This window comes from Callithrix jacchus, chromosome 4 (genome assembly GCF_049354715.1).
Source record: "Callithrix jacchus isolate 240 chromosome 4, calJac240_pri, whole genome shotgun sequence".
Taxonomy (NCBI): Eukaryota; Metazoa; Chordata; class Mammalia; order Primates; family Cebidae; genus Callithrix; species Callithrix jacchus.
Genome location: NC_133505.1, coordinates 124,799,504 through 124,824,831, shown reverse-complemented (window position 1 = coordinate 124,824,831; position 25,328 = coordinate 124,799,504). Strand labels below are relative to the sequence as shown.

The window sequence follows — 25,328 nt, the reverse complement described above, 5'->3', positions numbered from 1 at the left end:
TCTAATAGAGCTGTGCCATCAGATGTGAGTTAAGGGCATGTACTTTAATGTGGTTGATAATTTTATTATATTCTGAAAAATGTTGCTAAGTTCAGGTGACATTTTTCATCTAGCCAACATTTCTCTATGGGTGACACAATGTGTGGATTCACATGCAGAAGCAACCATCTGACCTAAATCTTGAAACAGAAAGATATCCAGTAATGGAAGCCTCTCTGTGTGTATACTGACACAAATGACCAATTCAGTTTTTCTGGTATGTAATCATTCAAAGACTTGAATAGTTCTGCAGCTGTGGTGTTGGTTGGCAATAAAAGTGGATATGACATATGCTCATGCACATCTTCATGAAAAATATGTCATGCAAAAACAAGCCTTATTGCCTTGTCAACATTGATAGACTTTTCAACCTGGATTGCATACCACAGTGACTCATTAATCCTCTTTGAGAGTTGTGCCTCAGTATCTTCTGCTGTTTTATCAGTTCATCTAGTTACGGTGTTAGCTGAAAGAGGAACACATAGCACCTTTTGAACTGCAGCCTTTCCTAAGAGTTTATGACATATGTCCTTGGTAGCCAGCAGAATCATCTCTTCACCAACAGTACAGGGCTTTGTATTAGCCCATTCTCATGCTTCTATAATGAACTGCCTGAGACTGGATAATTTATAAAGGAGAGAGGTTTAATTGATTCACAGTTCTGCCTGGCTGGGGAAGCCTCAGGAAACTTACATTCATGGTGGAAGGGGAAGCAAACACATTCTTCTTCATATGATGGAAGGAAGAAGTGTCAAGCAAAGAGGGAAAAGCCCCTTACAAGACCATTAGTGATCTCAGGAGAACTCATTCAATATCATGAGAATGGTAGCATGGGGGTAATTGCACCCATGATTCATTACCTCCCACTGAGTCTTTCCCTCAACATATGAGGATTATTGGAACTATAATTCAAGTTGAAATTTGGGTAGGGCACAGCCAAACCATGTTATTCCATCTCAGCCCCTCCTAAATCTCATGTCCTCACATTTTAAAATACAATCATGCCTTCCCAACAGTTTCCCAAAGTCTTAACTCATTTCAGCATTACCCAAAGTCCAAGTTAGAAGCCTCATCTGAAACAAGGCAAGTTGTTTCCTTCTATCTATAAGCCTGTAAAATCAAAAGCAAGTTAGTTACTTCCTAGATACAATGGGAGTACAGGCATTGGGTAAATACACCTGTTCAAAATGGGAGAAATTGGCCAAAATGAAGGGGCTACAGGTCCCATGCAAGTCCAAAGTCCAGCAAGGCAGTCAAATCTTAAAGCTCTGAAATTATCTCCTTTGGCTCCATGTCTCACAGCCAGGTCACACTGATGCAAAAGATGGGCTTCCATGGCCTGGACAGCTCCACTCCTGTGGCTTTGCAGGGTACAGCCGCCCTCCTGGCTGCCTTCATGGGTTGGCATTGAGTGTCTGCTACTTTTTCAGGTGCTTGGTGCAAGCTGTTAGTGGATCTTCCATTCTGGGGTCTGAGAGATGGTGGCTCTCTTCTCATAGCTCCACTAGGCAGTGCCCAGTGGGTACTCTTTGTTGGGACTCAAACTTCACATTTTCTTTCTTCACTGCCCTAGCAGAGGTTCTCCATGAGAGCTCCACACCTCCAGTAAACTTCTGCTGTGTTTCTATACATCCTCTGAAATCTAGGCAGAGGTTCCCAAATCTCAATTGTTGATTTCTGGGCACTCACATATTCAGTACCATGTGGAAGCTGCCAAGACTTGGGGCCATCACTCTCTGAAACCATGGCCTGAGCTGTACCTTGGCCCCTTTTGGCCATGGCTGGGATGCAGGGTGCCACGTCCCAAGACTGCACAAAGCAGCAAGACCCTGGGCCCAGCCCATGAAACCATTTTTTCTTCCTAGACTCTTGGCCTGTGATGGGAGGAGCTGCTGTGAAAACCTCTGACATGCCCTGGAGATATTTTTCCCATTGTCTTGGTGATTAACATTTGGCTGGTTATTTATGCAAATTTGTGTAGCTGGATTGAATTTCTCCCGAGAAAATGGGTTTTTCTCTTCTATCATGTTGTCAAGCTGCAAATATTTTGAACTTTTATGTTCTGCTGCTCTGCTTCCCTTTTAAACATAAGTTCCAATTCTAAACCATATTTTTGTGAATACATAAAATGAAATGCTTTTAAGAGCACCCAAGTCACCTCTTTTTTTTTAAAAATATGTTTTTTATTGTACTTTAGGTTTTGGGGTACATGTGCAGATCATGCAGGATTGTTGCATAGGTACATACATGGGAATGTGGTTTGCTGCCTCCATCCCCCCGTCACCTATATCTGGCATTTCTCCCCATGTTATCCCTCCCCAACCTCCCTACCTCCCTACTGTCCCTCCTCTAGTCCCCTGCAACAGATGCCGGTATGTGATACTCCCCTCCCTGTGTCCATGTGTTCTCATTGATCAACACCCACCTATGAGTGAGAACATGTGGTGTTTGATTTTATGTTCTTGTGTCAGTTTGCTGAGATTGATGATTTCAAGATTCATCCATGTCCCTACAAAGGACACAAAACTCGTTTTTTATGGCTGCATAGTATTCCATGGTTTACATGTGCCAAATTTTCCTTGTCCAGTCTATCATCAATGGGCTTTTGGGTTGGTTCTAGGTCTTTGCTATTGTAAACAGTGCCGCAGTGAACATACATGTGCATGTGTCTTTATAACAGAACGATTTATAATCCTTTGGATATATACCCAGTAATGGGATTGCTGGTCAAATGGAATTTCTATTTTTAGGTCCTTGAGGAATCACCACACTGTCTTCCACAATGGTTGAACTAATTTACACTCCCACCAACAGTGTAAAAGTGTTTCTATTTCTCCACATCCTCTCCAGCATCTGTTGTCTCGAGATTTTTTAATGATCACCATTCTAACTGGCATGAGATGGTATCTTAATGTAGTTTTGATTTGCATTTCTCTAATGACCAGTGACGATGAGCATTTTTTTTGTATGTTTGTTGGCCTCATATATGTTTTCTTTTGAAAAGTGTCTGTTCATGCCCTTTGCCCACTTTTGAATGGGTTTGTCTGTTTTTTTCTTGTAAATCTGTTTTAGTTCTTTATAGATTCTGGATATTAGCCCTTTGTCAGATGGGTGGATTGCAAACATTTTTTTCTTGAATGCTTTGGTGCTTAGAAATTTCTTCCACCAGATACTTTTAAGTCACCTCATACTTTTTCACAGTTTCACAGCTCTCTAGGGCAGGGGCAATATGCATGCCTCCAGTCTCTTTGCTAAAACACAGCAGGAGTTACCTTTATTTCAGTTCCCAAAAAGTTCCTCATCTCTATCTTAGACAACCTCACCCTGTACTTCATTGTTCATACCACTATCAGCATTTTGGTCAAAGCCATTCAAGAAGTCTCAAGGAAGTTCCAGACTTTCCCACATCTTCCTGTCTTCTGAGCCCTCTGAACTGTTCTAGCCTCTGCCTATTACCCAGTTCCTAAGTTGCTTCCACATTTTTAGATATCTTTACAGCAGCACCCCACTACCTGGCAGCAATTTACTCTATTAGTCTGTTTTCACGCTGCTATGAAGAAATATATGAGTATGGGTAATATATAAAGAAAACAGGTTTAATCAACTCACTGTTCTAGATGGCTGGGGAGGCCTCAGAAACTTATATTCATGGCAGAAAGGGAAGCAAACATGTCCTTCTTTACATGATGGCAGGAAAGCCCCTTATAAAACCATCAGATCTCATGATAACTTATTTACTGTCACAAGAATAGCAACATGTGGGTAACTACCTTCATGATTCAATTACCTGTCACTGGGTGCCTCCCATGACACACAGGGATTATGGGAACTACAGTTCAAGATGAGATTTGGGTGGGGATACAGTCAAACCATTTCAGGCTTCCTTGCTTTAGCCACTAGGAATGATTCTCTCATTGCAGGCACATTTGATAATATAGTGGCCTTCAGTAATTGCTTCTGTTCTTTGTATTCATATTTTTTTTTGTTTTGAAAACTCCAAAGTCTTTTAATGCAAGGTGCCTGGTACGAATTAGTTTTGAATTTTTCACGGCTTTGTTAGATCGTGGTCACCACATATACAAAGTGGGCTTGGAGAACATAATCACCTGTTGCAATGAACCCATAATTTAAGTAGGACTTTTGATATTTTCTTTTAAATGTACCTTTCTTCCTGTTGGCAGTCTTAGAGTCTTCTGCTGTCTCATCATTGTATCTTTCCTTCTTTTGAAGAAGCTCTCCAGTGACATTTGTTTTTTACTCATTTTAGCTAGGATTAGCTTGTGGGCTTACCAAGACTGTGACTGAGACAAGTGCACAGAGTGGGAAAGAGGCATGGATGGAAGAGGGAAATAAAATAATGGGCAGGCCTTACTCAAGCTAAAATAAGTGTTGGATTCTAGGTAAAGCCTGCCACTAGATACAACTGTATAATTGAAGTACATCAACTCACTTGCCACTGTAAAGACTGCCACTAGATGAAGCTTAATTGTTGCTTGTCACTCACTGATAGTGTTTCAATATGAATGTGCAAGCAATTGATTTGTTATGGCCTCTGTGCAGTCAAACCTCTCTGCTAATGTTAACCTGTATTTGCAGCCACTTTCTGGTGCTAGCATTACAGCCTCAGCTTCACCTCAGACCACCAGACATTAGATTATCATAAGGAATGTGCAACCTGGTTCCCTCACATGCACAGTTCACAATAGGGGTCACGCTCCTATGAGAATCTAATGCTGTAGCTCATCTTACAGGAGACGGAGCTTGTGAGGTAATGCTAGCCATGATGAGTGGCTATAAAAATAGATGAAGCTTTACTTGCTGACCCACTGCTTACCTCCTGCTGTGCAACCCATTCCTAATAGGCCATGGGCTGGGGACCCTGGCCATACAGAGTTCTAGGCTGCTGGTTTGATTCTCTCAACACTCTCCATGTTTACATGGTTTCTGAGGCAAAGTTGGATGTAAATCTTACCTTCGTTTCTCTATTAGTGAGGTTTCCTCCCTCGTCTGGCTTTTTTCAGGAGTTTATCTTTGCTTTTCTGATGTTTAAATATAATATGCCTAGTTGTGTTTTTTTTCCTTCAGATTTGTCTTACTTGGTGTTTTCTGGCCTTTCTGGATCTATAATATGGTGTCTGATGTTAATTTGGGGAAATAGTTACTGTTGCTTTAAATACAGCATCTGTTCTCTGTTTCTTCTCCTCCTATTATTCCCATTACATGTATCTATACCTTTTGTAGTATTTTTCACAGTTTGTACATTGTGTTAAGTTTTTTCTTTTTCAGTATTGGAGGTTTCTATTGTCATATCCCCAAGTTCAGGCATTCTTTCCTCAGCTGGGTCTACTTTCCTAATGAGTTCCTCAAAGGCATTCTTCATTTCTGTTAGTGTTCTCAATCTTAAGCATTTCTTTTTTATTCTTTTCTACAATTTTTATCTCTGTGCTTACATTATCTCTGTGTTCTTGTATGCTGTCTACATTTTCTATCATAATCATACTAATTCTAGTTGTCAGATCTAATTGTCTAGTTGTCTGATAATTGTTATTCTTGCCATATCTGACTGTGTGTCTGATGCTTTTCAGTCTCTTCAAACTGTGTTTTTTGCCGTTTTGTGTGCCTTGTAATTTTTGTTGAAAGTCAGCGTGATGGCCTAGGTTTACTAAGTGTGGTAAACAGAGCTTTAGTAAAACAGTGGTAAAGTGTGCAGGGAAGGGGAAGTATTCTTTAGTCCAATGATTAGGTCTCAGTCTTTTGGTGAATTTATTCCTCTGGATTGTGAACTTCAGTTTTATAAGATTTTTTTTCTTTCCCTACCCTTAGGTAGGACAGGATGGCAGGAGGGTGATGGAGTTGGTATTTCCATAGGGAAGGCCAAAGAGGCTTGATTTTTATATTAACTTTCCTCTATGTGAAAGGCTGGAGTTGTCTGGAGTTGGGTTATTTCCTTTTACCCCAACTAAGTTAAGCTCTGATAAAATCCCAGCACTTCAGGCTCTGGTAAAATAGTTTCTCCTGAGGGCAGGCATATTTAAGCACAGAATACTCTGGTGTATTTTTCATGGTTCCTTTTTCCCTCCCCATGCCAGAAACAGGAGATAATTTTTCTCTGACTCAATGAGGATCTTGTAGAACTCCTGGAGGTAAAACTCACGGAAATATGGAGGCCTCCTGTATGATGGTATCCCCTTGGAATTTTTAACTCTCAGATTTGTCTACTCCAAGCCTCTAGCAATTTATTAGTTACAGACTTCCCTACCCTGGGTCTTCTGCTTATGGGTTTTTGTTTTATTAGGTTATGATCCTCTGTTTCTACCTATCCTTTTTTTCCAGTTTTGGAGGCAGCAGCTTGCCCTGTGACCTCATTTCTCTGACAAATTTTGGAAGACTTGTTGATATTTCAGTTTTTTCAGCTATTTACTTATTTATAAACCGAGTGGTGACATCTGATCTCTTTACATGCCAGGTTAGAAACTGGAAGTCTTTATTGTTTTATAGTTTTGTACCCTAGCCGTCTTTCTGAGTTCCATATCTACCTCTCTTCTGTATATTTAATTCTACCCAGAATATAATCTTCCATGTTACTTTGACTCAAAATCTTAAAACCTTGGTTATCTTTAACATTTATTTTCCATTCACATCTTAAACAATCATTTTTAAAAAATTCTCTCACTCTGCTTCCAGTTCTTCATTCTGTTCTCCATGCTCTATTTCAGTTTCTTGTTTCTTTTCAGCTAAATTAGAATAATTTCTTTAAATGATATATCCATATTCATTCTCAGTGAATCTTATTCACTGCTTCTAGCTTTGTCCTATTTGTTCTAGCACTCTCCTGTCTTTTTCCTCTTTTCTCTTCCCTTTCATCAGACTTGCTGAGATTCTAGACACTAAACTGAATGCCAGGGAATACAGAGAGTCACAAAGCCAAATTCACAATTCCTGGAATTCTACAAGAAGGGTGCAACCTAGATTTTTAAGTTTTCCTTTTATTCTGTCCTCTTGTAACCTATAAACATGACGTGATACTCTGTATATATACTTTTTACCTTTTTAAAAATGTTCTTTCTAGAATGCCTTTGTTCCTTTTTCCATTCTTGCCAGAATCTCCCTATTTTTCAAAATCTGTCTTAAAAGCTGCCACTCCAGAAAAGCCTTTTCCTCATTCTCTCAATGTCTTTATGTATCCTACCTCCTCCCAAATCTTTGTACTTAACATGGCCTTTATTTGTCTACCATATTAATTATGTTTTATATTATAATCATCCAAGGGCTTCTCTTGTGCCTCTGATTAAAATTTGAGTTTGTAAAGTATGAGTCTGCCATCTTTGAAATAGCCTGCACATGATAAATGCTATTTATGTAATAGTTAAATTTCATGCCTACCTTTTGGGAAAGTATCAGTTCTTCAAGGCCTAGTTCAAGTTTACCTCTGTAACACCCTCCTTTAGCTACTGCACATAGAACTGTCTTAACACTTAGTTTCCATTGTCTTTTTTTGATCTTTTTGTATGTGTGACACATTAAACTGGTGGGACCTTATTTTATTAACTGATTCCTCAACACCTAGCACAAAGCCTCACATATGTGCTTAGTAAATACCTTTTGAAGAAATAGAAAAATAATCTCTTTCTTTGCTTTTATCGTACTTTGTTGATATCTTTTGCAGCACTTACCACATTCTGATTTGTTTGAAGAATATTTTTATTTCCTTCCTTCCTCTTCCAGGTTTTAATCCTACATGGGGGAGAGGGAATATCTTCCCCTTGAAAAGAATTTTCTTCAAAGCCTTGGTCATAGAAGCAATAATACATTTATTCGTTCAACAGTTATTTTTTGAGTGCTTACTTTGTGCTAGACATTTTTCTATGCAATAGGGAATATAAGATAGACACCTTGAGATGGACAAGAATTCCTGATTCATGGATCTTACTTTCTAGTTAGAGAAACATTCTATTAATGCATATTGAATTTAGTGTTAGCTGGAAATGATTACCTGTGAAGAAATTTTTTTTTAGTTTTTATTTATTTACCTAGAACTTTGACTTTTATGTGATTAATATATATAATGTACTATTTACATGTTGAATTATACTTTTAAACTAAATAATAGCTGTCTTTCATGAAGTTTCTCCTATGCGCTGGGAACCTTATATACTTGATCTTCAAAAAACACTGCAAAGTAGACTTTATTGTTTCTGTTTTATAGATGAGAAAACCGGGGTTTTGAGGTGGTAAGTAATTTGCTTAAATTATGGTACATAATTAGGAAGCAAGAAAGCTGGCATTTAAATCAAGGTGTGTCTGTTCATACAGCCTATATGTACTCTTTATATTATACTTCATTTCTAATTTCTTCCCATTTGTTCAAGACAAACTTTTAAAGTCTTACCTTCTTTTTTTCTTTCCTAATAGCCACAATATGAGAACACTTCACTCCAGACACCATTTTCAGAGGAATCAGTTTCCCATTCCCAACAAGGGGAATTTGAGCAAAAGCTTACATCTACTGAGAAAGAAGTTTTACAGCTTAATGAGTTTCTCAAACAAAGACTAAGCCTATTTAGTGAAGAGAAGAAGAAACTGGAAGAAAAAGTAGGTATTTGTAATAAAGTTGAATTAGGTCAACAACATTTCCTCAACCTATTAATTTGTCTGTCATTTACCCTGTCAGGTATCATACCAGGTTATATATACATTTATGTGGAGATGATTAATTTTGTAGTAACTTTTGAGAAACCCTCTACTATCTGCAAAATTCCAAGGATTTTCTTGAAGGATAGAAATGCTCTTGTATATTTTTCTAACAAATAGTAAAATCTTAAAAATTAGTTGCCTACACCAAATAACTGTTCTCCTTTTCCTTATTGAGTCTGTGATTTCATTTTTTTGGTTATGTTGGGCATAAAGGGTTGGTAAATGAAACTGGCCTATTTTTAATAGTGATGCAACTTAAGTTATTAAACTGAAGCTCCTGATTCAGAATAAGAAGATAAAAGCCAAATACACAGACATGCATACTAACTACACACACACACACACACACACAATATTTCTGCCTTTATTAAAACTATTCTTATGTATTTCATCTTATTCCCTTTTACTATCATTCAAGATTAAGTAGGACATATGCTAGCCCTAATATATTGAAGAGATACAGATCCATGAGCTGCATAGTGGCAGGACTGGTTTTAGACTTCTCTTTTAATCTACTCAGCTTACTATTCTATTGAGCCTCCCATTCAAGTGGTCATAGAGCTGGTCACCATGATTTTTTTTTCTTGTTCATCAGTGCTTACTTTATTTTTTTAATTTTATTTCCATAGTTTTTGGGGAACAGGTGGTTACAGTTACACAAATAAGTTTTTCAATGGTTATTTCTGAGATTTTGGTGTGTACCTGACACCAAAGCAGTGTACACTCTACCCAGTGCGTAGTCTTTTATCTATCTCACTTACTCCCCCCATGTTTCCAGAATCCATTATATTATTGTTGTGCTTTTGCATCCTCATAGCTTAGCTCCCACTTAAATGTGAGAACATAGGATGTTTGGTTTTCCATTTCTGAGTTACTTCACTTAGCATAATGGTCTCCAACTCCATCCAGATTGCTGTGAATGACATTATTTTGTTCCTTTTTATGGCTGAGTAGTATTTCACGGTGTATACAGGCACACACACACATGCCACATTTTCTTAACAATTCATTGGTTAATGGGCATTTAGGCTGGTTCCATATTTTTACCATTGCAAACTGAGATGCTATAAATATGCATATGTAAGTGCTTTTTTATATAATGACTTCTATTCCTCTGGACAGATACCTAGTAGTGAGATTGCTGAATCAAATGGTAGTTCTACTTGTAGTTGTTTAAGGAGTCTCCACACTGTTTTCTATAGTTGAACTAGTTTACATTCCCACCAGCAGTGTAAAAACATTCCTATTTTATGCCAACATCTATTTTTTTTTAATTTTTAAATTGTGGCTATTCTTTCAGGAATAAGATGGTATCTCATTGTGTTTTTAATTTGAATATCTCTGATTATTAGTGATATCGAACATTTTTTTCATGGTTTTTGGTCATTTGTATATCTTTGAGAATTGTGTATTTATGTCCTTAGCCCACTTTTCGATGGGATTTCTTTTCTTTGTGTTTATTTGTATGAGTTCCTTGTAGATTCTGGATATTAGTCCTTTGTAAGATGCATAGTTTGTGAATATTTCCTCCCACTTTATGGACTGTTTACTCTGATGATTATTTCTTTTGCTGTGCAGAAGCCTTTTAGTTTCATTAGACCTCATCTATTTATTTTTATTTTTGTTACATTTGCTTTTGGGTTCTTCGTTATGAACTCTTTGCCTAAGCTAGTGTCTGGAAGAGTTTTTTCAATGTTGTTATATCTTCTGGAATTTTTGTGGTTTATGGTGTTAGATATATATCTTTGATCCATCTTGAGTTGATTTTTGTATAAAGTGAGAGATGAGGACCCAACTTCATTCTTCTTGAAGGGTGGTGGCTTGCCAAGTATCCCAGCACCATTTATTAATAGGGTATCTTTTTCCCACATGATATTTTTGTTTGCTTCTTCAAAGATCAGTTGGGTACAAGTATTTAGGTTTATTTCTGGGCTCTCTATTCTGTTCCATTGATCTAATATGCCTATTTTTGTATCAGTACCATGCTGTTTTGGTAACTATAGCCATCTAGTATAGTTTGAAGTCAGACAGTGTGATGCCTACAGATTTATTCTTTTGCTTAGTATTGTTTTGGCTATGCAGACTCTTTTGGTTCCATATGAATTTTAGGATTGTTTTTTCTAGTTCTGTGAAGAATGATGATGGTACTTTGATGGGAAATGCATAGAATCTATGGATTACTTTTGACAATATGGTCATTTTCACAATATAGATTCCACCCATCCATGAACAATGGGCATGACATGTGTTTCCATTTATGTCATTGATGATTTCTTTCAGTAGTGTTTTGTAGTTTTTCTTGTAGAAATCTTGCACCTCCTTGGTTAGGTACGTTTCCAAATGTTTTATTTTTTTACAGCTGTTGTAAAAGGGATTGAGTATTTGATTGGATTTTTAGCTTGGTCGCTGTTGGTGAATAGCAGAGCCTCTGATTTGTGTACGTTAATTTTGTATCTCGAAACTTTACGGAATTCATTTATCAGATCTAGGAGCTTTTTGGATGAGTCCTAGGGTTTTCTTGGTATATGATCATATCATTGGCAAACAGCGACAGTTTGACTTACTCTTTACCAGTTTGAATGCCCGTTTTTCTTTCTCTTGGTCCGATTGTTCTGGCTAGGACTTCCAGTACTATGTTGAATAGCAGTGGTGAAAGTAGGCATCTTTTTCTTTTTCCGTTTCTCAGGAGCAGTGCTTTCAACTTTTCCCCATTCAGTATGATGTTGGCTGTGGGTTTGTCATAGATGCTTTTATTACCTTAACATATGTTCCTTTCATGCTGATTTTGCTGAGGGTTTTGATCATTAAAATGATGCTGGATTTTGTAAAATACATTTTCTGCATTTATTTAGATGATCATATGAATTTTGTTTTTAATTCTATTTATGTGGTATATCACATTTATTGACTTGGATATATTAAACCATCCCTACATCCCTGGTAAGAAGCCCACTTGCTCAGGGTGTATTATCTTTATTTTCTTTTTCTTTTTTTTTTTTTTTTGAGACGGAGTTTCACTCTTGTTACCCAGGCTGGAGTGCAATGGCACGATCTCGGCTCACTGCAGCCTCCACCTCCTGTGTTCAGGCAATTCTCCTGCCTCAGCCTCCTTAGTAGCTGGGATTACAGGCACATGCCACCATGCCCAGCTAATTTTTTGTATTTTTAGTAGAGACGGGGTTTCACCATGTTGATCAGGATGGTCTCAATCTCTTAACCCCGTGATCCACCCGCCTCGGCCTCCCAAAGTGCTGGGATTGCAGGCATGAGCCACCGCGCCCGGCCCCAGGGTGTATTATCTTTTCGATATGCTGTTAGATTTGGTTAGCTAGTATTTTGTTGAGGAGTTTTGCATCTATGCTCATCAGGGACAATGATCCATAGTTTTCTTTTTTTGTTATGTCGTTTTCTGGTTTTGGTACCAAGATGATACTGGCTTCACAGAATAATTTAGAGAGGATTCCCTCTATCGTTTGGAATGGATTCAGTAAGATTGGTACCAAGTCTTCCTTGAATGTCTGATAGAATTAAGCTGTGAATCCCTCTGATCCTGGATTGTTTGTGTTGACAAATTTTTCATTACTCTTTCAATCTCACTACTTGTTATTGGTCTTTTCAGAGTTTCTGTTTCTCCCCGGTTTAATCTAGGAGGGTTGTATGTTTCCATAAGTTTATCTAATCTCTAGATTTTCTCGTTTGTATGTGCAAAGGTATTCATAATAGCCTTGAATGATCTTTTGTATTTCTGTGGTATCAGTGGTAATATCTCCCGTTTTGTTTCTAATTTTGCTTATTTGAATCTTATCTCTTCTTTTCTTGGTTAATCAATTTTGGTTTCATTAATTGTCTATTAATTTTGTTTATCTTTTCAGAGAACCAGCTATTTTGTTCATATTTTTTATTTTTTCGTTTCAGTTGCCTTTAGTTCTGCTCTAATCTTTTTTCTTTTCTACTGTTGGGGTTGGGTTTGGTTCTTGTTTCTCTAGTTACTGAAGGTGTAACTTTAAATTGTCTATTTGTGCTAAGCATTCAATGTTACAGACTTTCCTCTTAGCATCATTTTTGCTGTATCCTAGAGGTTTTGATAGGTTGTGTCACTTTTATCATTCAGTTTAAAGAATTTTTACGTTTCCATCTTGATTTCATTGTTGACCCAATGATCATTCAGGAGCAGGTGATTTAACTTTTCATGTATTTGCATGGTTTTGAGGGTTTCTTTTGGAGCTGATTTCTAGTTTTATTCTGCTGTGGTCTGATAGAGTACTTGATATAATTTCTGTTTTCTTGAGACTTGTTTTGTGGCCTATCACATGGTCTGTTTAGGAGAACATTTTATGCACTGATTAATAGAATCTATATTCTGCACATAGAATGTATATTCTATGGTTTTTAGGTAGAATGTTCTGTAAATATCTGTTAAATCCATGCCTTCTAGGGTAAGGTCCATTATTTCTTTGTTAACATTCTGTCTCTATGACCTGTTTAGTGCTGTCAGCGGAGTTCTGAAATCCCCCACTATTATTGTGTTGCTATCTGTGTCATTTCCTAGGTCTAGTAGCAATTTTATAAATTTTGGAGCTCCAGTGTTAGGTGCATATATATTTAAGACTGTGATATTTTCCTGGTACACTAGTCCTTTTATCATTGTATAATGTCCCTCTGTCTTTTTTTAACTGTTGTTGCTATAAAGTCCTTTTTTTCTCATGTAAGAATAGCTACTCCTTTTCACTTTTGGTGCCCATTTGCATGGAAGATCTTTTTCCATCCCTTTACCTTAAGTTTATGTGAGTCCTTATATGTTAAGTGAGTCTTTTGAAGACAGCAGATACTTGGTTGGTGAATTCTTACCCATCTGCCATTCTTATCTTTTAATTGGAGAATTTAGGCCATTTACATTCATTAATACTGAGAAGTGAGGTATTATTCTATTTGTTATATTTGTTGTTGCCTGAATACTTTGTGTTTATTTGTTGGTTTTCATTGTGTTATTGTTTTATGGGGCCCGTGAGATTTATGCTTTAAGGAGGTTCTGATTTGGTGTATTTCAAGGTTTTGTTTTGGTTTTGAGACCGAATCTCACTCAGTCACCCAGGCTGGAGTGTAGTAGCGCTATCTCAGCTCACTGCAACCTCTGTCTCCTGGATTCAGGTATTTCTCGTTCCTCGGCCTCCCTAATTCCTGGGACTACAGGTGCGTGCCATCCCACCAGGCTAATTTCTGTATTTTTAGTAGAGATGGGGTTTGCCTATGGTGGCCAGGCTGGTCTTGAACTCTTGACCTTGGGTGATTTGCCAACCTTGGCCTGCCAAAGTGCCAGGATTACAGTCGTGAGCCACCAGGCTTGGCTTATCTTAAGGTTTTGTTTGAAGATTTAGAGTCCTCTTAACAGTTTTTGTAGTACTGGCATGGTAGTGGCAAATTCAGCATTTGTTTTTCTGAAAAAGTACTAAATTGTAATGTAACCTTGTTTAGGCATTTTAAACATAATTTAAACTCAGCACATAGTTTCTACATATGGAAAATTGAAATGACAAAGGTAGGAATAACCTTGACCAAATTTGCACATGTACAGACAATAAAAACTGTATGATTATTACCTCCTGGTTGATAGCAATTTATAGGATGCCATCCATGGTAAAAGAGGACAGATAGCCCCTAAATTCTTGATTGCAGTGAAATAAACTTTTTTTAGGTTTAAATCTTTTTTTTTTTTTTTAAATTCCAACAGAGCCTCACTCTGTCACCCAGGCAGGAGCGCAGTAGCATGATCTTCACTGCAGTCTCTGCTGCCCAAGTTCAAGTGATTCTCATGCCTCAGCCTCCTGAGTACTTGGAACTACAGGCATGTGCCACCACACACAGCTAATTTTTTTGGTACTTTTTAAGTAGAGACTGGGTTTCGCATTGTTAAAACCCCATCTCTACTGGTCTCACACTCCTGACCTCAGGTGATTTGCCTGCCCCAGCCTCCCAAAGTGCTGGGATTATGTGCATGTGTCTTTACACCATGCCTGGCAAGTGTAAATCTTAGAATGAAATAAGCTAAATCTTATATATATAATTTTTTTACTGCACTTTAGGTTATGGGGTACATGTGTAAAAGATGCAGTATTGTTGCATAGGTATATACATGGCAATGTGGTTTGCTGCCTCCATCCCCTCGTCACCTGTATCTGGCATTTCTTCCCATGTTATCTTTCCCCAGCCTCCCTACCCCCCACTGTCCCTCCCATATTCCTCCCCAACAGACCCCAGTATGTAATGCTCCCCTCCCTGTGTCCGTGTGTTCTCATTGTTCAACACCCGCCTGTAAGTGATAACATGCGGTGTTTGTTTTGCTGTTCTTGAGTCAGTTTGCTGAGAATGATGGTTTCCAGATTCATCCATGTCCCTACAAAGGACACAAACTCGTTTTTTATGGCTGCATAGTTTTCCATGGTGTACACATGCCACATTTTCCTTGTCCAGTCTATCATTGATGGGCATTTGGGTTGGTTCCAGGTCTTTGCTATTGTAAACAGTGCCACAGTGAACATACATGTGCATGTGTCTTTATAACAGAACTATTTATAATGCTTTGGATATATATCCACTAATGGGATTGCTGGGTCAAATGGAATTTCTATTTTTGGATCCTTGAGGAATCACCACACTGTCATCCACAATGGTTGAACTAATTTACACTCCCACCAACAGTGTGAAAGTGTTCCTATTTGTTCACATCCTCTCCAGCGTCTGTTTTCTCCAGATTTTTTAATGATCGCCATTCTAACTGGCATGAGATGGTATCTAAATGTGGTTTTGGTTTGCATTTCTCTAATGACCAGTGATGATAAGCATTTTTTCTTATGTTTGTTGACCTCATATATGTCTTCTTTTGAAAAGTGTCTGTTCATGTCCTTCTCCCACTTTTGAATGGGTTTGTTTTTTTCCTTATAAATCTGTTTTAGTTCTTTGTAGATTCTGGATATCAGCCCTTCGTCAGATGGGTAGATTGCAAAAATATTTTCCCTTTCTGTTGGTTGCCGGTTTGCTCTCATGATTGTTTCTTTTGCTGTACAGAAGCTCTGGAGCTTAATTGGATCCCATTTGTCTATTTTGGCTTTTGTTGCCAGTGCTTTTGGTGTTTTAGTCATGAAGTCCTTGCCTATGCCTATGTCCTGAATGGTTTTGCCTAGGTTTTCTTCTAGGGTTTTAATGGTGTTAGGCCTTATGTTTAAGTCTTTAACCTATCTGGAGTTAATTTTAGTGTAAAGTGTCAGAAAGGGGTCCAGTTTCTGCTTTCTGCACATGGCAGTTTTCCCAACACCGTTTATTAAACAGGGAATCCTTTCTCATTGCTTGTTTTTGTCAGGTTTGTCAAAGATCAGATGGTTGTAGATGTTTGGCCTTGCCTCTGAGGCATCTGTTCTGTTCCATTGGTCTGTGTCTCTGTTTTAGCACCAGTACCGTGCTGTTTTGATTACTGCAGCCTTGTAGTATAGTTTGAAGTCAGGTAGCATAATGCCACCAGCCTTGTTCTTTTTGTTTAGAATTGTCTTGACTATGTGGGCTCCTTTTGGTTCCATATGAAGTTTAAGGTGACTTTTTCCAGTTCTGTGAAGAGGGCCATAGGTAGCTTGATGGGTATAGTGTTGAATGTATAAATTACTTTGGGCAATATGGCCATTTTCACAATATTGATTTTTCCTAACCATGAGCATGGAATGTTTCTCCATCTGTTTGTGTCCTCTCTTATTTCCTTGAGCGGTGGTTCGCAGTTCTCCTTGAAGAGGTCCTATACATCCTTTGTTAGTTGTATTCCTAAGTATTTTTTTTCTCTTTGTAGCAATTGTGCATGGCAGTTCATTCTTGATTTGGTTCTCTTTTAGTCTGTTTTTGGTGTATAGGAATGCTTGTGACATCTGCACATTGATTTTTATCCTGAGACTTTGCTGAAGTTGCTTATCAGTTTAAGGAGATTTTGGGCTGAGATGGTGGAGTCTTCTAAATATACAATCATGTCATCTGCAAATAGAGACAATTTATTTGACTTCTCCTTCCTAATTGAACACCCTCTATTTCTTTTCCTTGCCTGATTGCTCTGTCTAGAACTTCCAAATCTCGCAGCAATTACTTGTTCATAAAGGATTTTATTTCTCCTTTACTTATGAAGCTTAGTTTGTCTGGATATGAGATTCTAGGTTGAAAGTTCTTTTCTTTACAGATGCTGAATATTGGCCTCCACTCTCTTCTAGCTTGTAGGGTTTCTGCTGAGAGATCCACTGTGAATCTGATGGGCTTCCCTTAGTGGGTATTCTGACCTCTGTCTCTGGCTGCCCTTAGCATTTTTTCCTACATTTCAACACTGGTGAATCTGAGAATTATGTTGCTTGGGCTTGCTCTTGTTGAGGAATATCTTTATGATGTTCTCTGTATTTCCTGGACTTCAGTACTGGCTGCGTTGCTAGGTTGGGGAAGTTCTCCTGGATAATATCCTGAAGAGTGTTTTCCAGCTTGGATTCATTCTCTCTGTCACATTCAGGTACACCTGTCAAAGTGGATTAGTTCTTTTCACATAATCCCATAATTTCTTGGAGGCTATGTTCATTTATTTTACCTCTTTTTTCTCTAATCTTACCTTCTCGTTTTATTTCATTGAGTTGATCTTTGACCTCTGATATCCTTTCTTCTGCTTGGTCGGTTCAGCTATTGAAACTTGTATATGCTTCACGAAGTTCTCGTGTTGTTTTTCAGCTCCATCAATTCAATGATATTCTTCTCTAAGCTGTTTATTCTCGTTAGCATTTCATCTAACCTGTTTTGGTTCTTATTTTCTTTGCATTGGGTTAGAACATGTTCTTTTAATTCAGAGAAGTTTGTTATTACCTACCTTCTGAAGCCTGTTTCTGTCAATTCTTCAAGCTCATTCTCCATCCAGTTTGTTCCTTTGCTGGTGATGAATTGTGATCCCTTGGAGGAGGAGATGCATTCTTGTTTTGGGTGTTTTCATCCTTTTTGTGCTGGTTTCCTTCCATCTTTGTGGATTTACCTACCTGTGGTCTTTGTAGTTCATGACTTTTGGATGGGGTCTCTGAGTGGATGCCCTTTTTGTTGATGATGAAGTTATTTCTTTCTGTTTTTTAGTTTTCCTTCTAAGAGTCAGGCCCCTCTACTGTGTGACTGCTGGAGGTCCACTCCAGACACTGCTTGCCTGGGGATCACCAGTAGCCACTGCAGAACCGTAAGGGTTGCTGCATTTCTTCTGTTATCTTCCAGAAGGATAGCCACCAGATGTCAGCCTGAGCTCTCCTTTATGAGGTGTCTCTTTGGTTACATGGAGGTCGGGGAGTTGCTTGAGGAGACAGTCTGTCCCTTATAGGAGCTCAGGTGCTAAGCTGTGGCTCCGTTGTTCTGTTCAGAGCTGCTGGGCAGGTATGTTTCAGTCTGCTGAAGCGGAACTCATAACTGCCTTTTTTCCCCAGGTGCTCTGTCCTGGGAAGATGGGACTTTATTTATAAGTTTCTTACATGCTGTTGCCTTTTTTCAGAGCTGCCTGTCCAGCAAGGAGGTAGCCTAGTCAAAGTCTGCCAGCAGAGGTGTTGCTGAGCTGTCATGGGTTCTGCCCAGCTGCTGTGTGATGTTCCTTGTGGTTTTGTTTATGGAGGTATAGTTAGAACTGTCTCAGTAATGTCAGTCTTCCTCAGTAGTGGTGGACTGCCTCAGTAATACTGGATGTCCTTCTCCCAGTAGAGCTATACCGTACCAGGTCCAGTGCTTGCTGCGAAACTCTCAATCCAGAGCATTTCAGATTGCTGGTCTTTGCGGGGGTGGGACCCACCGAGCCAGTTCACCTGTTTTAGCCCCCTTTTTTTCAGTTGAATAGGCGGCTCTGTCACCCAGGTGTTCAGGTGCCAGTCGAAAGGGCTTCCCATATTTGTGTGAGTTTTTATGTGGAGACCCGCCGCGCCATCTGCCGTGCTCGTAACTTCTGGTACTTTTCAGCCCAGGAATCTCCTGGTCTGTGGCAGTGAAAATTTGTTTGGAAATGCAGTGTTCACTCACCCTCTGCCTTGTTCTGGCTGGGAACTGCACTCCAGAGCTGTTGCTATTCGGCCATCTTCGAGATGGAGATCATAGTCCCCAGCTGCAGGGCCGCAGCCCCAGGGCAGGGGGACTGGCGGCAGTTTGCGCGGGGCCAGCAGGTGGCTCCTGCAGTCAGGGGGCAGTTGGTCCAGTAGTTTCAGATGCCCAGGCTCAGCTTGGCTTGCTGGAGAGCGAGTCCGCGTGAATGGGAGCAAACGATCAGGGCTGTGCATGGCGCGTGTGAGTAAGCAAATGTCACCTTTTCATCGATAAATCTTAATTTTATCGACGTTGCTAGTGGAGTTCATTATAACCTGAAACTTAGAAATCTTAGAATGAAATAAAGTTGTAAGGCTGATCTGGAGCTCCTGACCTTAGGTGAATCGCCTGCCCCAACCTCTCAAAGGGCTGGGATTACAGGCAGTGAGCCACTGCGCCTGGCAAGTATAAATCTTAGAATGAAATAAGGTAAATCTTAATTTAGTTACTAGTAGCCTTCATTATAACCTGAAACTGTTGGTGAATTCAACAGTGTCTAAGATTAAGGTGTTGGTTTTGTTATATCTTTTAATGACTTAAAACTACTGAAGATTCATAATTGTTTTCTAGCTTAAAACTAGAGATCGATACATCAGTAGCCTGAAAAAGAAGTGCCAGAAGGAATCCGAACAAAACAAAGAAAAGCAGAGAAGAATTGAAACCTTGGAAAAGTATCTGGCTGATCTTCCAACTCTAGATGATGTACAGAGTCAAAGTCTACAGGTAACATGAAGTTAAATGCTTAAATGTCCTTTTCATGTCCTTAAATGACTTGAGAACATGTTATTTTTAAGTTTACTCTTTAGAAATTTGGTTAATTGGCCTGGCACAGTGGCTCATGCCTATAAGCCCAGCACTTTGGGATACTGAGGCGGGTGGATCATGGGGTCAGGAGTTCAAGACCAGCCTTACCAACATGGTGAAACCCTGTTTCTACTAAAAATACAAAAATTAGTTGGGTGTGGTGGCATTGCCTGTAATCCCCACCACTCAGGAGGCTGAGGCAGGAAAATCGCTTGAACCTGGGCGGTGGAGGTCGCAGTGAGCCAAGATTGCGCCACTGCACTCCAGCCTGGGCAACACAGTGAGACTCTGTGTCAAAAAAAAAGAAATTTGACTAATTATAAATTAAATATATGTGTTTAGGTGCTGTTTTAGGGACTTAATTTTAATCAGAAACTTTAAGCATGCATAGTAGATCTTTCTTGTCAGTTAATAAGTGATTACTTTTCTAATGGTCCTGTGTTGTAACTCTAATTTAACTACTGTAGAAGTTAGTTTCTAAACCAGTCTTGCCAACCACTACCCCATACACACACATGCACACACCTCTAGTTCTGTCTTTTTCCAGCAGTCTCTAGGATTCACCAAGGCTCAAAAAGACTTTTTGTTGACTATGTTTCTAGATATTTATTTTCTTTATTCACCTTAACCTTTTTATATATATTTTTTCTTAGGCCTTGACCTGTGCCCTCAATTCACTCATCTGACTTCCTTTTTTTTTTCTTAACAATATCTCAGAGTCTTTTTCCTAACTCAGGTGAGCCCTATTCTCTTGAAACCTTGTTTATAAATCCACCAAATCTACTCTTCAGTCTCTTCCCAAAGTTTTTCTAAGCCATGGATTCTCAACCTCAATACTACTGACACTTTGAGGCAGAAAATTTTCTGTTACAGGGGTCTGCCTTGAGCATTGAAGGGTGTACTTCTATATCCACTTATGTGTCCTCTACCCACTAAGTGCCAACAGCCCTGCTCCTTCTCCTTTCTCCTAAACCCAAAATGTCAACAGATATTTCCAAATGTCCTTTAGGAGTAAAATTACCCCAGTTGAGATTCATTAGTCTAATCTATAGAGTGTCACTCTGCATACTTTAAGACCTATGTAGCATTCGCTGTTTATTTTACATTAATGTATAAGTTGTAAAAATAAGAGAGATTAAAGTCAGGAAGGAACTTAAGGACTGCAGGAGGTTGCATGAGCAGGAACAGAGGGCAAGGGAAAATATGTAAGAAAATACCTTACATCCATTAGGGTGTCAATAAAGGGTCGTAAACAGATGTTTGTACACCCATGTTTATAACATGATTATTTACAATAGCCAAAAGGTGGAAGTAGCCCAAGTGTCCGTGACCAGATAAATGGATAAACTAAAGGATGGTGTATACATATAGTGGAATACCATTAGCCTCAACAAGGAAGGAAATTCTGACACATGCTATCATATGGATTAACCTGGAGGACATTTTGCGAAATGTGAAATTTCACTTTGCGAAAAGTGAAATAAGCTAGTCACAAAATGACAAATACTGTATGATTTTACTTAATGAGATACCTTAAGAATTCAGTCACAGAGATAGAAAGTAGAAAGTTGGTCACCAGGGAATGGGGGGAGGGCTAGATGGGGAGTTGTTTAATGGATATAGAATTTCAATTTATGCGAGATGAAGAGTTCTGGAGATTAGTTACCCAACAATGTCAATGTACTTAAACACACTGAACTGTACACTCTACCACAATTAAAAATACAAATATTTAAAATGAGAATATTAACCTTTCTCTGTCTTCCACAAATTTCTAACCCCATTGTCTTCCTCGTAATTCCATTCTTCTAGGTGCCTTTCACACAGAGGAGATGGAGTGTTAAACACTCTAGATAAAATAGTGTGCTTTTTTAAAACTACAAGTCTGTTAATTTTTGCCAACACAGTAATAATTTCTAATAGAAGCATATTTAATATTTCATGTATAACTGTAAAAAATTTCTCCTTAGCTGCAGATTCTAGAAGAAAAGAATAAGAATTTACAAGAGGCTTTGATAGATACAGAAAAAAAACTTGAAGAAATTAAAAAACAGTGTCAAGATAAAGAGACACAGTTAATATGCCAGAAAAAGAAAGAAAAGGAGTTAGTAACTACCGTTCAGAGGTAAGAAAATTTTCTGAAACCCTTTACATTATTTTATTCATATTTTTATAAAACATTTTACTTAAACTAAATTAATTTATAATTTATATTTAATTCTTCTTATGTTAAAGATGCACTACAATGCTCATCACTTATCCAAACTGCTTGTAACCAGGAATGTTTTAGATTTCAGATTTTTTTGGATTTTTCAATATTTGCAAAGTACTTACCCACTGAGCATCTCTAATCTGACAGTCCAAAATCTGAAATGCTCCAATGAGCATCTCCTTTGAGCATCAAGGAGATGCTCAAAAAATTTTGGATTTTGACGCATTTCAGATTTTAAGATTTTGGATTAGGGATGCTCAACATGTATTAAGAACCGGAAGCATAATTTCTTTGAAACAGGTTGTCTCAGTTGTAATTTAACATTTTGAAGCAATGCATTGGTGTCTTGCCAAAAGTTTCAGTGAAAATAGTAAAAACAAAAACTCATACAAAACAAATAAAGACTGAAAATATTAATACAAACCCTTTAATGGCATATTTTAAATAGAAAGTAAAAATTCTAAGTAACAAGGGCCAGCAAAATACCCAAACTGTACTTCTTAATGGAATATATCAAATTGAAATAATTGACTTCTATTTCACTTTTCTGCAAGTAAAAGATACGGCAGTTTTGCCATATATCTTCCAGAATTGCTACGTATCTTCCCACATAGTAGTCAATTAATACGGTTATAATTACAAGGAATATCATTTGCAAATTCAATTTGTGTTTATTAAACCTGGAAATTAATATTGGATCCCTGAAAAACCTAAGGATTTTATATATATAGACATGGATTTTCTGTTTTGCAAAACTTAAATCTTAATATTACCAGCTATAAATAAATAAAACTATCCTGAATAATAAAACAACAAAGCAACAGAAATGAAGTGCAAGATATACAATCTTCATGCTTATATCAATTATGCAATTCCATTTATTCTTAGCTTTTAAATAAAAATTCATCTGATTCCATGTTTATTTCATGTTAATATTGCTTTACTACTACTTTCAGTCTGAAATATGCGTTGTCCTACTTTTTTCCTTGGGTTTCAATGCAAAAAGTTTCTGATTTCTGGGACAATCCAGTTTTCTGTGTTCCACATCTCAGTTCCAAAAAAATCATAAACCTTTAATTCTACTTCTTTGTCTGCTATTTTCTGTTTCTTGTTTTTAAATTTTCCTTTTTATAACTTTACATCTTATGCCCTGTTTTTTAGTGCCAAAACAGCTTCCTGATCTTCACTAATTCAACCATATAGCTTTTTTTTTTCATCTTTATTCATAAAAGGAAGAGTCACTATATCTGTTCTGTCATGCAGATCATTATTATAAATTTAAGCTGTGTTGCTTTAAGAACAGAATTAGCAACACCTAAAAATAATTTAAATGTTGCATTGTTCCATTGTGTGCTTTTACCAATTAATATGATTGTATACTTTCTTTTTTATTTAGACTTTATCTTTTATTAGGTTTTGTGGAAACAGCCTCGTATTCTTGTTTTAGAAAGATTTAGTACAGTGCATCTCAGAAAACATTTTCAACTTTTAAATTTCATCTTGATACTATCAGAGATGATACCATCTCAGAAAATTTATCTTGATTTCAAATAGATAAAAAGATCAAAGGTATGAGGATGATATCACAGTTTCCTCAGCTTTATAATATTTATTGAGTTCCAAAAGAACTTCAGATGTTTATGTGACTATGAATATTTCTAAGCTTCCTGTTCTGTGAATACTTAAGAACTTTTGCAACATATAAATTAAATAAGAAAAACTTCCTATTAGAAATGAAAATTTTAAAAGGTGGGTGAGTTCCTTAGTAATGTGATAGTAGGTACCATTTGTATTTAAGAGATTCTTTACTTCTTGAATTGAACATGTTATAGAACCTCAAACTGTGTACATGAAAGAAAATGTATTGGGTATTTTGCCTTAAAGAGAGTTCCTGTCTTCATAGCTGGCTCCAAAAGACAAAAAAACTCATTCTGAAATAGAAATAATTTGTTTTGTACTTTAGACTGAAAAAGGCAAATACTTTTATGACAACGTATTACACAACAGTACACTACATTGATAATATTTACAAATGTCTTTGGTGCCATTATTTATAAACATATCTGAGGTGCTTATTGTACCATCTAGGACTATCAGTTCTCTTTTCACAATCTAGATAGGGCATTTCTTCTTTTTTTTTGAAAGACAAAGCACAGATTAGCCATAATTCTTGAAAAAAAAATGAAAATACTTTAAAAATTTTTTTCAAAACCTAACTAATAAGAAGTCTTCCTTTTATTACTCTGCAATGCTTGAATATGATTACAAGCTAAAGTAGAGCTATTTTTGGTTTCTTGCTGCTATTAATTTGGTTTTGGTTTAGTAATTATTGTCTAATGATGTGACTTCTTTTAATCAAACATTACTGTTCTTCCTTTCTAGCACCTTCCCCCTTCACCCATTTTGTCTTTTTATTTTGAATCTGCAGAGAGTCTTATTTTTGTTGTTTTCTCTTCTGAAATCCAACTGTGTTCCATGGATAGCATAAGAAAGTGTTCTGTCAAGTTATAAAGAATGAAGAAGAACTCATGAACAAGACATTAGGGCCTACTTGAAGGTGGAGGGTGGGAGGAGGGAGAGGAACAGAAAAAACAACTTCGGTAGTATATCCTTAGTACCTGTGTGACAAAACAATCTGTACAGCAGACCCCCATGATACGAGTTTATCTGTGTAACAAACCAGCATGTGTACCCCTAAAACTAAAATAAAAGTTAAAGAAAAAAACAAAACAAAAAAAAAATGAAAGAGAAATGTAATTTAGGCAACAGCTATCCTTACAAGCAAACTTTTGCTGAGCTTAGAATAAAGGACAAAAGATGCGTGTCCATATTCTTAGGTTCCCTGCAACAATCATCTTAATCAAGGAATTCTGCTTTTAGAGGAAAAGGAAAGAACACGAGTTAGACTTCAGAGCTCAGACTGGGGTAATGAAGGACTTCATTGGGGCCTAAGGATGTCACATAATGAACAACTCTGGACTCTGGTCTCAAATTTGCCATTTCTGAAAAGATGATCAGTCTCTAGCTAATTATGGACCCTCCTTGTATAAGATATAGGTAACACTTTTCATATACTGTCTGTGGGTCTTGATTATTGCTTGATTAAAAAGTATTATAGACCCCAAAAAAGGACATCATTTATGTTAAAATCATTACCAAAATCAGCAAATGGAGCTTTATAATTGTCTTTTGAAACAGTTTGCAACAAAAAGTAGAAAGGTGCCTTGAAGATGGAATCCGCCTTCCCATGTTAGATGCAAAACAGCTTCAGAATGAAAACGATAATCTCAGACAACAAAATGAGACTGCTAGTAAGGTCAGTAGATACCTTTGATAATAAACATGAAATCTGTTCTAGGTGGATGTGTATATATAGATACATAATTTATAGCTTCTTTATGTGATTTATTTTTTAATATTTAATCAGTTATATGATTTTTAGTTTGAATGTTTTTATTTGAAAGGAACATAGCAA

General features: G+C 37.5%; 1 protein-coding gene across 12 annotated transcripts in view; it reads left to right on the top strand.

The window, feature by feature from the left end:
* The window catches only part of CEP85L (centrosomal protein 85L), a 256,166-nt gene that overhangs the window by 208,279 nt on the left and 22,559 nt on the right, over window positions 1-25,328 (top strand). For all 12 annotated transcript variants that reach the window (XM_078369983.1, XM_002746905.6, XM_035296582.3 and 9 more), the window contains 4 exons: window positions 8,452-8,631; window positions 19,408-19,560; window positions 21,612-21,766; window positions 25,052-25,169. In XM_078369983.1, coding sequence (XP_078226109.1) covers window positions 8,452-8,631; window positions 19,408-19,560; window positions 21,612-21,766; window positions 25,052-25,169 — 606 coding nt within the window. The remainder of the gene's footprint in view (window positions 1-8,451; window positions 8,632-19,407; window positions 19,561-21,611; window positions 21,767-25,051; window positions 25,170-25,328) is intronic.